At 49.0% G+C, this 14,295-nt stretch overlaps 1 protein-coding gene across 2 annotated transcripts in view; it reads left to right on the top strand.

The window, feature by feature from the left end:
• Positions 1-13,685, top strand: part of LOC133110641 (rho GTPase-activating protein 39-like) — a 39,106-nt gene extending 25,421 nt beyond the window's left edge. For both annotated transcript variants that reach the window (XM_061220881.1, XM_061220882.1), the window contains 7 exons: positions 3,117-3,738; positions 4,701-4,796; positions 7,266-7,339; positions 7,795-7,994; positions 9,688-9,779; positions 10,374-10,543; positions 12,545-13,685. In XM_061220881.1, the coding sequence (XP_061076865.1) occupies positions 3,117-3,738; positions 4,701-4,796; positions 7,266-7,339; positions 7,795-7,994; positions 9,688-9,779; positions 10,374-10,543; positions 12,545-12,739 (1,449 nt within the window). In that variant the 3' untranslated portion in view covers positions 12,740-13,685. The remainder of the gene's footprint in view (positions 1-3,116; positions 3,739-4,700; positions 4,797-7,265; positions 7,340-7,794; positions 7,995-9,687; positions 9,780-10,373; positions 10,544-12,544) is intronic.
• The last annotated feature ends 610 nt before the right edge of the window (positions 13,686-14,295 follow it).

Below are 14,295 nucleotides of genomic sequence, written 5' to 3'. Positions count from 1 at the left end.
TCAAATCAGAAAGGACTCTGTAGATTATTGTGGCTTTACCCCAGAGTTATACATTGGTTTTAAAAAGTAAAAAGCTCTTTGTTTTTAATAATCAAATGTTCATGGTTTGAGGATCTGTATTTGTCCTTTGTCTCAGAGCAGGTGTATTTCATATTTCACTGAAGCACAAATTAGCTTATTGGCTGGGCTCTCCTGAGTGACAGCTGGTCTGTGTTGGCTGTGTGTTGTGAGTGGGTGGGAGTCCCAGAGTTTTGCATACCCCTGCAGAGTAGTGTGCCTGGTCACGACTTACTTTGCCTCATTTTGGCTTACACTGCCAGAGGGACAGAGAGAACCCCCAGAAAGCAGCTTTCCTTTTATCGTTATGCTACAGTTGGCTGCTTTTGTAGAATTCATGCAAATTTGTTTTTTGCATGGCAAGAGATTGTGGCTCTTAATTCCTGTAACCATGTACTGTATGTTGAATATGTTGTAATTATGCACGCAAATGCGCGCACACACACACACACACACACACACACACACGCACGCAAACACACACGTTTTACCCATGTTTCACATTGCATTTTCAGATTTCTGAGCAAGTTTTGAATGACCTGGTTTAACAATGTATTGAATTCCCAGAACCTTCACCTTGGGTGTCGCTGTGAATGTAGCACTGGGCTGAAAAGATAGATGGCTCCAAGTCCTTTAACAGCCTCATTTATCTGAGTCACAGTATATGAGCCGAGCAGTGGGGATTCTACAGCTATTTCAAGAATTCAGTTGTACACAAAGTGTACAGCTGAATATATGAATTACAATGACAGTAAGGTATTTGGTAGGAATTGCATGCGGAGAACCGAGCAGTACAAATCTAAATACGGGCCCACATTAAAAGGCCTATTTTAACCAGGCTTGGACTGTTTAGATTGGTCCGAGTGTCCCGCCTGAATTGACTCACGAGCACCCCTCCTCCCCTTGCGGACGACCCAAATGTGCCTGCGTGGGTGGGTGTGTGTGTGTGTGTGTGTTGTGTGCCGCGTTCAGCCCTGGATCTGGGCTGTGTGAGTGGTGCCAGGAGGCAGCAGAGCTCCGGAACAGGGGCCCGCTGGTCGGGAAGGAGGGGTTCTGAGGTCCATATGGCACAGAGCGTGGACGGGCTGGGCCCGGGGAGTGTGTAGGGGAGTGTGTAGGGGAGTGTGTGGGGGAGTGTGTGGGGGAGTGTGTGGGGGAGTGTGTGGGGGAGTGTGTAGGGGAGTGTGTAGGGGAGTGTGTAGGGGAGTGTGTGGGGGAGTGTGTGTGGGGGAGTGTGTGTGGGGGAGTGTGTGTGGGGGAGTGTGTGTGGGGGAGTGTGTAGGGGAGTGTGTAGGGGAGTGTGTGGGGGAGTGTGTGGGGGAGTGTGTAGGGGAGTGTGTGGGGGAGTGTGTGTGGGGGAGTGTGTGTGGGGGAGTGTGTGGGGGAGTGTGTGGGGGAGTGTGTAGGGAGTGTGTAGGGGAGTGTGTAGGGGAGTGTGTAGGGGAGTGTGTGGGGGAGTGTGTGGGGGAGTGTGTGGGGGAGTGTGTAGGGGAGTGTGTAGGGGAGTGTGTAGGGGAGTGTGTGTGGGGGAGTGTGTGTGGGGGAGTGTGTGTGGGGGAGTGTGTGTGGGGGAGTGTGTAGGGAGTGTGTAGGGGAGTGTGTGGGGGAGTGTGTGGGGGAGTGTGTGTGGGGGAGTGTGTGTGGGGGAGTGTGTGTGGGGGAGTGTGTGGGGGAGTGTGTGGGGGAGTGTGTGGGGGAGTGTGTGGGGGAGTGTGTAGGGGAGTGTGTAGGGAGTGTGTAGGGGAGTGTGTAGGGGAGTGTGTAGGGGAGTGTGTAGGGGAGTGTGTGGGGGAGTGTGTGGGGGAGTGTGTGGGGGAGTGTGTGGGGGAGTGTGTGGGGGAGTGTGTAGGGGAGTGTGTAGGGGAGTGTGTGGGGGAGTGTGTGGGGGAGTGTGTGGGGGAGTGTGTAGGGGAGTGTGTAGGGGAGTGTGTAGGGGAGTGTGTAGGGGAGTGTGTAGGGGAGTGTGTAGGGAGTGTGTAGGGGAGTGTGTGGGGGAGTGTGTGTGGGGGAGTGTGTGTGGGGGAGTGTGTGTAGGGGAGTGTGTGTGGGGGAGTGTGTAGGGGGGAGTGTGTAGGGGGGAGTGTGTGTGGGGGAGTGTGTGTGGGGGAGTGTGTGTGGGGGAGTGTGTGTAGGGGAGTGTGTAGGGGAGTGTACACCCACCAGCAGTCTACCACAGTGTGATGGAATGAATCTTGTCACATTCAAATAATTAAACATGCCCATAGTGTGGTCCTGGCTAATCTCTTCGGTAAAAGGTCTGCGTTTCCATGAGCCAGGAGAGCCTGGGACTGCTGCCTCCATTTTGTGTTGAAAATTAGTCCTGTTCTGTGCCGAGGCTGGGTGAGAGCCGTGTGCTCCAGTGTTGGATAACCCGGGTCAGGAGGGAGGCTCCCCGCGGTCACTTTAACATGGCGCCGGTTGTGTTGCTCAGCATGCGCAGAGAAATGAGCGCTGTGAACCTGCATCCCCTCCAGCACAGGGCGCCGCAGCCTCCACTGCTGAACAGGAGCTAGAGCCGCAGCTGCACCTGCATCGCTCCTGTTAACGCCTCATATTCCCTTTCTGTCTCTCCCTCTCCCTTCCACTCCTTCTTTTGCTCCCTCTCCCTCTCTCCCTCTCCTGCTCCCTCTCTCTCTCTTGCCTCTCTCACCTCTCTCTTTCTCTCTCTCTGTCTCTCCCTCCCTCTCTCTCTCTCCTGCTCTCTCTCTCCCCCACCTCCCACCTCTCACCTCTCTCTCTTTCCCTCTCCATCGCTCCCGCTTTCTTTCTCTCTCTCTCTGTCCTCTCTCTCGCTCCATATCTCTCTCTGTCTCTCTCTCTCTGTCCTCTCTCTCTCCATATCTCTCTCTCTCTCTCTGTCTCTCTCTCCATATCTCTCTCTCTCCCTCCCTCCCTCTCTCTCTGTCTCTCTGTGTCTCTCTCTCTGTCTCTCTCTCCATATCTCTCTCTCTCCCTCCCTCCCTCCCTCTCTCTCTGTCTCTCTGTGTCTCTCTCTCTCTCTCTCTCTCTCCCTCCCCCCCCCCCCTCTCTCTCTCTCTCTCTCTCTCTCTCTCTCTCAGGTGGGAACTCTGGAGTGTCGGGAGCGGTCGGGCAGCGGAGCGCGGAGCAGCAGCAGCACAGGGGGCCGCAGGGCCCCCCCAGGCGTCGTCAGCGGCGATGGGGGCGTGGTAAGAGGCGGGGAAGGCGGAGGGGCCGAGCCAAACCTCTGCCGGGCCCCGCCCCTGCCCCTGGACCCCAGCATGGCGGACTGGGCCAGCAAGAACCTGAACCTGCACACCCAGGGCCTGTTCCGCCGGCGCGTCTCCATCGCCAACATGCTCTCCTGGAACCAGGCCTCCATCAAGAAGCCCATGCTGATCACCAGCGACCGCGCGCTGAAGAAGGAGGCCTGCGAGATGTTCAAGCTGGTGCAGGCCTACATGGGCGACCGGCCCACCCGGCTGGAGCACCGGCACGTGGCCCTGCTGGTGGTCACCAAGTGCTGGCTGATGCCCGGCCTGCGGGACGAGCTCTACGTGCAGCTGGTGAGGCAGACCACCGAGAACCTCTGCCCCCGGAGCCTGGCGACCGGCTGGGAGCTCATGGCCATCTGCCTGGCCTTCTTCTCCCCCTCGCCCAAGTTCCGCCGCTACCTGGAGGGCTACATCCACAGGCACCTGGACCTGGGGCACGCCCACACGTGTGAGTCTCCCACCGACAGGTCCTCTAACCTGTGCAGCGGTGAGCTAGGGAACGCATGTGTGGCGTTGGGTAAACGCATGTGTGGTGTTGTGTACATGCATGTGTGGTGTTGTGTACATGCATGTGTGACGTTGTGAACATGCATGTGTGGTGTTGTGAACACGCATGTGTGGCGTTGGGTAAACGCATGTGTGGTGTTGTGTACATGCATGTGTGGCGTTGTGTACATGCATGTGTGGCGTTGTGTCAACGCATGTGTGGCCTTGTGTACATGCATGCGTTTGTGCATGTCTGTATGCTCGTATGTTTGAGGGTGAGGAATGTCTTTGTGCATGTGTATGGGTGTTTATACTGTTTGTATTTCTGCATGCTTGTGTGTGTGCATGCATATGCACTTGTCACATATTGAGACATTTCCCAGGGATCCAGCCAGTAATTTGAGTGTTACAGTAAGGTAATGTTATGATCAGACGTACTGCTGAAAGAGAATTTGGCTCATGCAAGTGTGTACTGTATCTCTCCCATGAAGAATCTGGGCCCTTACAGCCAGCAATGGAGCGTGTTCAGAATGGTCTAAAGAAAGCAATTAATGGGGAATTGAGATAGAAAGATCTTGAGTTTGGGAAGTAAGATATTTACGTTATACATTCACAGTTACACTATACACTATGCTCCGGGGGATCTTTTGTTGTTTCATTTGGTTTGATTCAGTGATCGGTTTGTGTTTCTCTGTTCCCATCTGTTCATGCGGGGGAAAGAAAGCAGACAAATATTGTTTTTGAAAATAAATATGTCATGGAACATTCCCAAATCAAACAGGATGCAAGGGGAGATTAGTTATTTTAATAAAACTCATGGTCCAGTGTCACCTATGGCAGCTGAGACAAAATCCCTCCACACACACCGTCCTGGTTTAATATGATCTCTTAATAATTACTGCTTCTATAACTTTGTTTTTACAGTTACAGAATATATTATGGACCAACAGGATATGAAAAACAAGAAGAATTCCAAGTCCTGGAAAAAGAGGAAGCAGAACACAGATGAGGAAGAGGAGGGTGAGTCATACAGTCTTATGAAGTTTTATTGGCATTACGAGCTACGTATTATCAACCAGTTAGTCAATCAATACATTCCTCTGTTGAAGGGCTCTTCAAGCGTGGCGTGTGTATTGACAACAACACACTGCTTCACTTGCCCGCTTGTTAATTCTGACCCATAGTACATAGACATTTCTCTCGTCGTCGTAAAAAGCGCTTGGCTCTGTATCTTTTTCCACTGTTCCAGGTTAACTTTTGATTTACCATTTTCATTTTATTTGCTCTGTGTAAAGATAAGGGATGAGTCCTGTGTGATTTCTCTTATGTGAATACTGTGCTCTGATACGCTGACATACCCCTGTGAGCTCTTGTATGTAAACGCTCCTCTGTGAGCTCTGATATATGAATACCTATGTGAGTTGTGATATTTGAACAATCTCTATGGGAGCATCTGTTCCCAGCTCTTCCTACTGTATCCTCTGTGTGCCCCTCAGACTCACGTGTTAGACACACACAGGAGGAGCTATGCTCAGCACGCCGCCCCCCGCCCGGGGATATCACCCCGCCCGCTTCTCTGACCACATCAGAAAAGCCAACCGGCAGACGGGGCTTACATGAGCGTGTGAGGGACCTGCAGGTCTGTGTGTGTGTGAGAGCAGTGCTTAAGCCTCAGCCACGGGCACAGAGAGGAGTGGAGTGTGCTGGACCATGTGCATAGCAGCACACGTGTGCAGGCTGTGAACCTGTAGACTGAGGGTACGAGGGAGGGGGAGGCCTGCTGTCACCAAAAAGCCCCCCCCCCCCCCCGTGCCCCACGGGGCAGGTCCAGGAGCCACTCGGTGCCAGACATGTGTTGGGTCAGGGGTTGGGAGCGGGGTGGGTGGGGTGGAGTATGAGTGACATCCGCTCTAAATTCTGCGTGACAGGTGGCATCAGTGCCCCTCACCCCCCGTCGATTTTCTCACATCCCCTCTGGACCGGGGGCCCTGCGGATTATACCCCAAACTCCTCTTCATTAATCTACCCAATCCTGCTGCTCTTTCAACACTAATCTGGAGTTGACTTTTCGGGCAAATTCCTGGCTTGCAATCCATTATGAAAAAAATGTGCTGCTTGACATTCTGTTGTAATTAATTAATATCAGGAGGACATAGGGCGATGGCCTCAATTAATTAATCTGAGCCAATGGTCCAGTTGTCCTGGATGCCTAACCAATTTATTAATTGAACAATTTGATCTTAGACTGAGGACTAATGCATAGGGGGACAAATCAGCAGCGAGTTTAGTTATAACATATAACTACCCCCCTTACAGCACATGACTGCTAAATGACTCCAGGTCCGCAACAGTTTTCACATTACGGCTCAGTTGGGAGTGATTAGCAGGGGTCTGCAGAGCTCCTACAGGACCGTGGCTGGGAAACACCGTGTCGGACAATCGCAGTCTTGTTCCATGTGCTTTCGCTCAAAGGACAAATCGTTGATTTAGAATGGAGGTTCTGTTTCTTTTTTCTTGTTTTTGTCCGGGTTCGACTTTGTCCTCCCATGTTCGCCTGACCTCCTTGCTCAGTGAAGTGTTGCAGGTCTTAAACTTGACCCCTGTTTTCCTTCCGTCACCTCTGCCTTGGAGTTAGAGGTGCAGTTCTCCTCCTGACCCTTCTCTGTAGGCTTGAGATTCAAAGCAGAAGAAAAACAAGGCCTGAGCCCTCAGTCAGGCTAATGCGTCTTGCTGGACATGCATAGCTGTCACCTGTTTCCCATAAATCCTTGGGGTTTTGATCTGGCAGCATTCCGACATTCCGGAAGGATTTTACAGTGGAGTTCCGTGATCCATCCGGCCGGCGAACAGTCCAGGGAGGCAGAGAGAGGGGCTTTATACGGCTCTGACAGTGGGGCAGAGCTGAGCCAGCGCTCCGGGCTGTTGTGCCCCAGATTTCCCCTGAAAGGGGCAGCTGTTACTGTAACGGCATCCGCTCGGCATGGCGGGTAAGGTTTCACCTGCTGTGACCGAGCCGCGCTCTTCTGCGGAGTTGCACCCTGCAGAACAATGTTCACACTTCATGCTTCTTTCTGGCGAATCAGCTTGAACAGGATATTCCTTTCACAACCCCCCACCCCACCTCCCGCCTTTTTTGTGTCTCAGCTGGTTTGTCAGAGACATAAAACACCCTGAAATGACAGTTCTGACATGTAAGCATTAATTCCCCAGACCTTTAGAAAAAGGTTTTCTCCCAGGAGTTTCTTCTAGTAGCTACAGTATGACAGCAATTACGCCCTTAAGTGGCTCTTTTAAAGGCATGGGAATAAACCTGTGTGGCTGCCGGCCTGGAGGTTTAACCCCTTAGGTGTGTGCCGGCAAGGTACATGTAAAGACCAGAGGCGCCCCTCTGATTTCCATGACCCGGGTAACCTTGTTGATACTGCAGAGGAATGTGTCGTGACTTGATTTTCTGAGTCACTGTGCGTGTCACCTCTGCTCTCTCCACAGGTTTGCCTGTGAGTACATATGCAAAGTACTGCTACCGCCAACTGCAGAGAGTGTCTGTATCCGGGGGGAAAAAGGTAAGTTCTCGACCAAGAGAGCGTGTGAGAGAGAGAGAATAACTTTGCCTTTGATTACAATCTCTTTGATGTTTTGTTGCAGTTTTACGAAGCATTTTCAGAACATAATTAATAATTAATAATTGTTGTGGTCCTCACTCCTGCTCCTGGGGTGCGTGCTGGCTTTTGTTGTTACTCTGCACTTGATATGTCAATTAAAGCAGTTCATTAAACAGTTAATTCGTCTCACCTGGATTCTTTGGTGTGAATTGTTTACTGATATTAAGGCAAAAACAGAAACCAACACACCCTGCGGCTCTGCAGCACCAGGAGTGAGGACCACTGAGTTGAGGCATATAAAGCACCTGAGTGCATGTAGTCAGCCGGTTCCTTCTTGGCCTCTCGGCCTGCGCTGGTTCCTGTCAGCGCCTGTGTGAGTGGGTCTGTGAGAGACTGAGCACTGACCCCCCCCGCAGGGCCTGCGGAAGCCCACCCTGGAGGAGGTGTACCACGGCCGGAGCGCCATCGTGACGCCCTCGCTGTTCGGCAGCTCTCTGGAGGACGTCCTGCAGCGCCAGCGGCCCCTGTTCCCAGAGCGCAGGCTGCCCTGGGCGCAGACGCAGCTCTCCCAGTGCGTGCTGGCGCTGGGCGGGGCACACACCGAGGGCATCTTCAGGTGAGGGGGCGGGGCTTGCACAAGGGCATCTTCAGGTGAGGGGGTGGGGCTTGCACCGAGGGCATCTTCAGGTGAGGGGGCGGGGCACTGAGACCCCCCATGCCTGGCACACAAATCATATGGCCATGGGAACTTCTAGCCCTGTCTGGGTACGTTCAATGATTGGCCCAATTAGGGCTAAACATATTCATGTTCATCAAACCAAACTGGACAGTGGTTTGCAGGGAGGAAGTGGAGACGGTGGGGGAACGGTCAGACCCTCCAAGACTGACGTTGAGCTCTGCTTCTGGAATGTTCCCCACTCAAAATGACCTTGTATTTGGAAAGCCAGCAGAGCTGCACTCACAATATCAGGCAGCTAGGCATGAAAGTGCCAACTGTTCAACCACCGCAACACCATTAATGATCTCCTGATACCATGAAGCAGGGCCATTCTCTGTTTGACTTCCTGACTGTGTCCACCAGTGGAACAGCCTCAGGCCCGTGAAGGTTATTCATCCCCCCTCTCCACCCAGACTGACACATTCATGTTTAGTTCTTCAGCCCACAATCTCACATGAGTCTGACAGAGAAGCAGGCTGGGTGGTCTTGGAGACGCTGTACTTCAAACAAACACTAATCACACTCAGGTCCTCAAACACTGCAAACAAGAAACCCAGCCACTGGATGTTTAAACAAAAATCTTCTGTTGCCATCTTAAAAACCACTACTAATCTGACTTTTACTATGCTTTTTTCTTTTAAGCATGGATTTCCAAAGCAAAACTAATTCTGCTCCTTATTGTCTTTTATGTGCCCCAGTAATACCCAAATTGCCCCATTGTCACCATGACGACCCTGTCATTTTTTCCATGTGCTGTTGACTCTTATCTCAGGCTGTTATGGCAGTGCTGTTAGAGAGATAGAGGCAGGGCCTCTAAAGTCCTCTCTCGTTAATCTCTGTGGTGGTCTGTGGTGATGCTGGTCTTCCACTGCAGATTTGAACATTAAAATCCCTGCTGCTCTCTTTGGCTGGAAAGGGGGGGGGGAGGTGGTGGCACGATGTGTGCTTCCCAGGGGGGAGGGGGACTGGAATGCACAAGCAGATGCAGAGCAACGCAGGCATTAACAGCTGCAGTGATATACGGCCAGAATGTGGAAGCACACTGCCTACCACTCAGAACACTTTACTGTTGTCTGCCAGCCACTTTCATGGCAGAATAACAGCACGATTCTGATACTTTTTTTCTGTCTCTGTGGAAATGCCTCTGTAATGAAATTCGCAGGACCTGCAGGCCTCATGGTCAGATAGCACATGACCGAGTCTGCTGGGGGCTAGAGGCCCCCTCACGCACGCTCAAGCCAGTTACTGACACACGGTCTCCCCCTGGTGGCCAAGCTGTGTAATGACAGCAAAGCGCGGGACTCTTTTCAGGGATTCCCTCTGTGACAGACTCAGCTAGCAGCTCTTCAGAACCTGGCTGTAGTGTTAAAGGATCGACTGAAACAAGCTGAGATTTTTTAAATAGCAACACAGGACATTCTAACTTTTCATCCACCAAAATTGTATCAGACCTCGTAAGATCTTAGATGGAGTATGAACTATGATGGTAATGTCCCTTGAAGCTCTGTTAGTGACTTGCTAGCCATTGGCTCACTGACTAGATTCTCTCGTGCTCTTTTCTTGGCCCTGTGACTGCGTGTGGTCTATGCAGAGTGCCGGGAGACATTGACGAGGTGAACGCTTTGAAGCTGCAGGTGGACCAGTGGAATATCCCAGAGGACCTGTCAGACCCCAATGTCCCAGGTACGAGAACTCCTGCCCAGAGGCTGTGGGCACAGCGGCTTTCCTGGGTGCTGTTTTTTTTCACATTTATGTGGTCACATTTCCGCACAAGCAGTATTTCAACTTAACACTTTTAAACCCCTTTCATTATACATTGGTTGTTGCTCCCTTTATGTGTTGCCATATAAAGGTTATGTTACATTTGTTTGTTTTACAGTAATTCCTGTATTTTGATTATTTGGCAACAGAATTTGTCATGCAATAAAGCACAACTTTCAGTTAGATTTTCTGAGAAAGAGTGATGGAGAATTGAATGAAGAGACACCTGTACCTCTTTTTCAGTGCCTCTAAAGCTGCAGGACATTACATTGTCTCTGTTGAAGCTGTGACCTATGGTATCTCTTTTTGCTGTGATCTATGATGGTATCTCTCATTGTTGAAGCTGTGATCTATGATGGTATCGCTCATTGTTGAAGCTGTGATCTATGATGATATCTCTTTGTTGAAGCTGTGATCTATGATGGTATCGCTCATTGTTGAAGCTGTGATCTATGATGGTATTCTGCTGACCTAATCTCTGAAGCTGTGATGTATGATTGTGTCTCTCTCCTGCAGCCTCCCTGCTGAAGCTCTGGTACCGGGAGCTGGAGGAGCCCCTGATCCCCATGAGTTACTACAGGCAGTGCATCAGCAGCTATGAGGACCCAGAGATGGCCCTCAGTGTGGTGCAGGCCCTGCCTCAACTCAACCACCTGGTGCTCTGCTACTTCATACACTTCCTGCAGGTATGCACACACACACACACACATACAGACATACACGTGCACGCACATACACACACTCACACACACACACACACACACACACACACACACACACACACACACCCAATTAACTAATCAGAATGTGGCAGAATTGTGTACACCCATTTAACACAGAGCTGACCTGTGAACAAACACAAACAGACATGCAGGGCATAATGAACAAACTTCAGACACACAGGACAATCTTTCTGAGGGGTGGTCAAGCCTGGCGCTGGAAATCTGTTCGTGTCATAGTTTCAGGGTCACTATGGCATCATGCCGGTGGGGCATGGAGGTGAAAGAGCCACTACTCTGTTTCCCATGTGGGAAACATGCATGCTTATGTAACAGCTTTTCTTCCAATCTTCTGCTGACCTCATCTTCTTTTTCTTCGGAGAAAATAAAAGCCTCTTGTTTGGCATTTCAGTTGTTCTTAGAGCCTAACAATTCCAGTGTTGGGTTTCGGATTAGAAACGTATATTTCTAACTTATGAAACAGGACATATCTGGGGCAAGAATGTCCTGTCTTCTTTGTCATGGCTTGTATCTTTATTTGCAACATTTTTAGTTAGTGAAGCAGTTCTGAACCAGTCAAATAATGTATAGACCCTTCAAACGATATTATATGTACTCCTTTCAGTGACTTCTTACAGTGTGTTTGGGTCTGAGGGCATCACAGAGCTCTAAGCCATTCTAGTCTAAACCAGTCTGCTTTGTGTACTGTTTTTATGTTTCCTAACTAACAGAAAGTTGTGGAAGTTTTGAATCTCCCTAAGGATGTTAAATAGATATAAAAAGACAGAGGAGCGCTGTGAAGTAGTCAGCTTTTATCAATGTTTGATGGAAGGGAAAAGCATCTCGAAAGCCAGCCGTGGAGATGGACTCCTTTTTCACTAGGCCTGTCCGAGCCTGGCTGTACGCCTTATCTCATTCTGTGTCTCATGTTGCCTGTCTTAGCCTTTCTCTCTCCCTGTCCTTCTCTTTATGTCTTACCCCCTCTCCCTGTTCCTCTCGCTCTCTCGTTAAAACTCAAATTCAAATAAGTTCTGTTGTCATGACCACACACCAGCAGAGTATTGCCAAAACGATTGCATAAAACAACAAAAGCAGCAACAACAACTAAATGAGCAATAATGATGTAACCTGTTGGGTCCTTCGACCCTCAGTCAATGGGGGTGGGGTTGGGGGAGCCTTGTTAACAAATGAACTAGTGGTAATAAACAGCAATAACCATAAAAGCAACAATGTAAGGTACTTACTATTAGGGACTCACAGGGACTATTGTGGGGGAGTTGCTCTCAGGCTATGGCATAGGGCCACATACCATGCAACCAGTTGTGCTGCGGAAACTTCATTTCTTTGAACTTACTTCCACACGCATACCATACACATACACCATACACGCATACATCGGTGGTGAGAAAAAACTCAGGAGGAACTGTCTGTTGGTGTGACCTGATTGACGTGGCCTGATCTCTCTCCACCTACTAACCGACCACGTGTGATTGGTCAGGCTGGTCAGAGCTCATTTATCCTTTTATCATTCCCAGCTGCTTGGATGCAGTACATCATCCATGTTATAGAAACTGGGCCAAAAGTTCTTAAAGCATGTAATTCAATTTGACATGAAAGTTTCAAGTGCTCTTGCTAGAAGCAGGGGCTTACAGACTTGTTTTCCAGCTTATTGGGTGGTCGTGACTTCATTGTTTGAGGTTGTGTATGGGTGCTTGGGACCAGTTATACAGGTCTGTTCTCACATCCTCTTGCATCCTCTTGTTTTTCCAGTATTCAACCAGGAGTTCAGCTATTGGTTAGTTTGGCGTAATCGTTGTTGACAAAGAAAAAATGTTTTTTCGCATTTATGTCCATTATTGAAAAGCAGTAATTTTTTATTTAGTTGGTAGTAGTAGTTGTCATATATTCAGATACAGGTAGTTGCCATGTGTAAGATTTTGTTCTTCCTGACTTTTTCCTGTGCACCAGGTGTTTGCCCAGCCGGTGAATGTAAGCAAGACCAAGATGGATGTGAACAACCTGGCCATGGTGATGGCGCCCAACTGCCTGCGCTGCCAGTCAGACGACCCGCGGGTGATCTTCGAGAACACGCGCAAGGAGATGTCCTTCCTGCGCCTCCTCATCATTCACCTGGACACCTCCTTCATCAAGGGCATCGTCTGAGAGGCCTCCCTGCTCCCCCTCTCCTGTTCACAAATGTCCTGGTGACCGCGCCTGCCTCCCTGAGCTCCTCACTTCTGCTCTTTAAATGGCTGATCCCACAGCTGGAACTCAGGGTCATTTAGCGCTCTTTCATCCTGGAATAGCATTACTCCGTACCCTGGATTGTGCTTAGTACAGAGACTCAATAAATGGGGTATGACTGTGACACAAATGCTGAACAGTGGTTGGGGGAAAAAGCTGATTTAATTGATAGAGGCAGGAATCGCAGCCAACACGAAGTCAAACGTCAAGCGAACTTTTTATTGTAGATTGGGGGATGCAGTTTTATTTTTATTTTATTTATTTATTTCTTGAGAAATTATCACTCTTCTATTGTAATCTGACACAAAATGATTTGTTTTATTTCTGGGCTTGGGTGAGTTGTATGGTATGGGCATGGCGTATCCCCTAGCCCGAATGGGGGACTTTCCAATTCAGCCGTCCCCGCCCCCGGAAATACTGAGGCTCAGAGGCCTACTGCCAGACCATGGCAGGTTTTTATGAATCATAGTTAGTTTTCCATCTGAACATCATTCAGTTGTAAAAGCCATAGATAGTCACTTATCCCTAGTACCAACTGGGAGTAATTAGAAAGATACTTGATATATAAATGGGAGAAATGTAGCATTTTACTGTACATGCCAATTGAAGAGCAGGAGTCTAAGATGGCATGGAAACAGTCTGCTCTGTAGAAGCAATGCTACTCTTTTCACAGCAGAAATGTTGTAATTAAGCTGATTTAGTGTATATACAGTTGTTAATTTCTGAGCCATAATCATAAATTATTTTTTGCAGTAGGCCTCAAATATTATATTTTTAGACATCATTGTGATGAAGTACAAGTTTTTTTTCTTAACCTTTATTTTTTTAAACTGCTTTGCTAACCTTTGAATGGCTTAGTTGTGTGTGTGTGTGTGTGTGTGTGTGTGTGTGTGTGTGTGTGTGTGTGTGTGTGTGTGTGTGTGTGTGTGTGTGTGTGTGTGTGTTTATGCATGCATACACAGATGTGTGTGAGAAATCAGTCATCGTTCCACCACAGGATGTCCTCCCCTCCCAGGTTAATACTGCTACTCTGCCTCAGTGTTATGGACTGCTCTTTGTGTGGTGTAAACTATATCTAAATTGTTTGCTGGGTAATGAGCCCAAGTCAAAAATAGGTGATTGTAACACACAGTATGACATGATGCCAATTTCTAGTTTTACCTAACTTTACCTCAAAACTCTCCTGCAAGGTAAATAAATGGGTTTTATTTTTTGGATTTTCATTTGTAAATACAACCTGTGAATTGTCATGTGTTGATTACTGTATTTTCTAAATGATGACGGTGACAATTGTGATTTTAGTTTTTCCAATTTAAAAAAAGATTGTTGATAAAGCTTATTAAAAATGTATAGGTATTGCTTTGTTTAAAACTGTACCTTCATATAGGTACCCTGCAACAGGTGTCCACCTGTATTGCACTTTGCTTCTTGTCCCTGACATTAGCCTCTGTCTATATGGATTCTTATAGCTTATG

Source organism: Conger conger, chromosome 14 (genome assembly GCF_963514075.1).
Source record: "Conger conger chromosome 14, fConCon1.1, whole genome shotgun sequence".
Taxonomy (NCBI): domain Eukaryota; kingdom Metazoa; phylum Chordata; class Actinopteri; order Anguilliformes; family Congridae; genus Conger; species Conger conger.
This window is presented reverse-complemented; position numbering and strand designations above follow the sequence as displayed.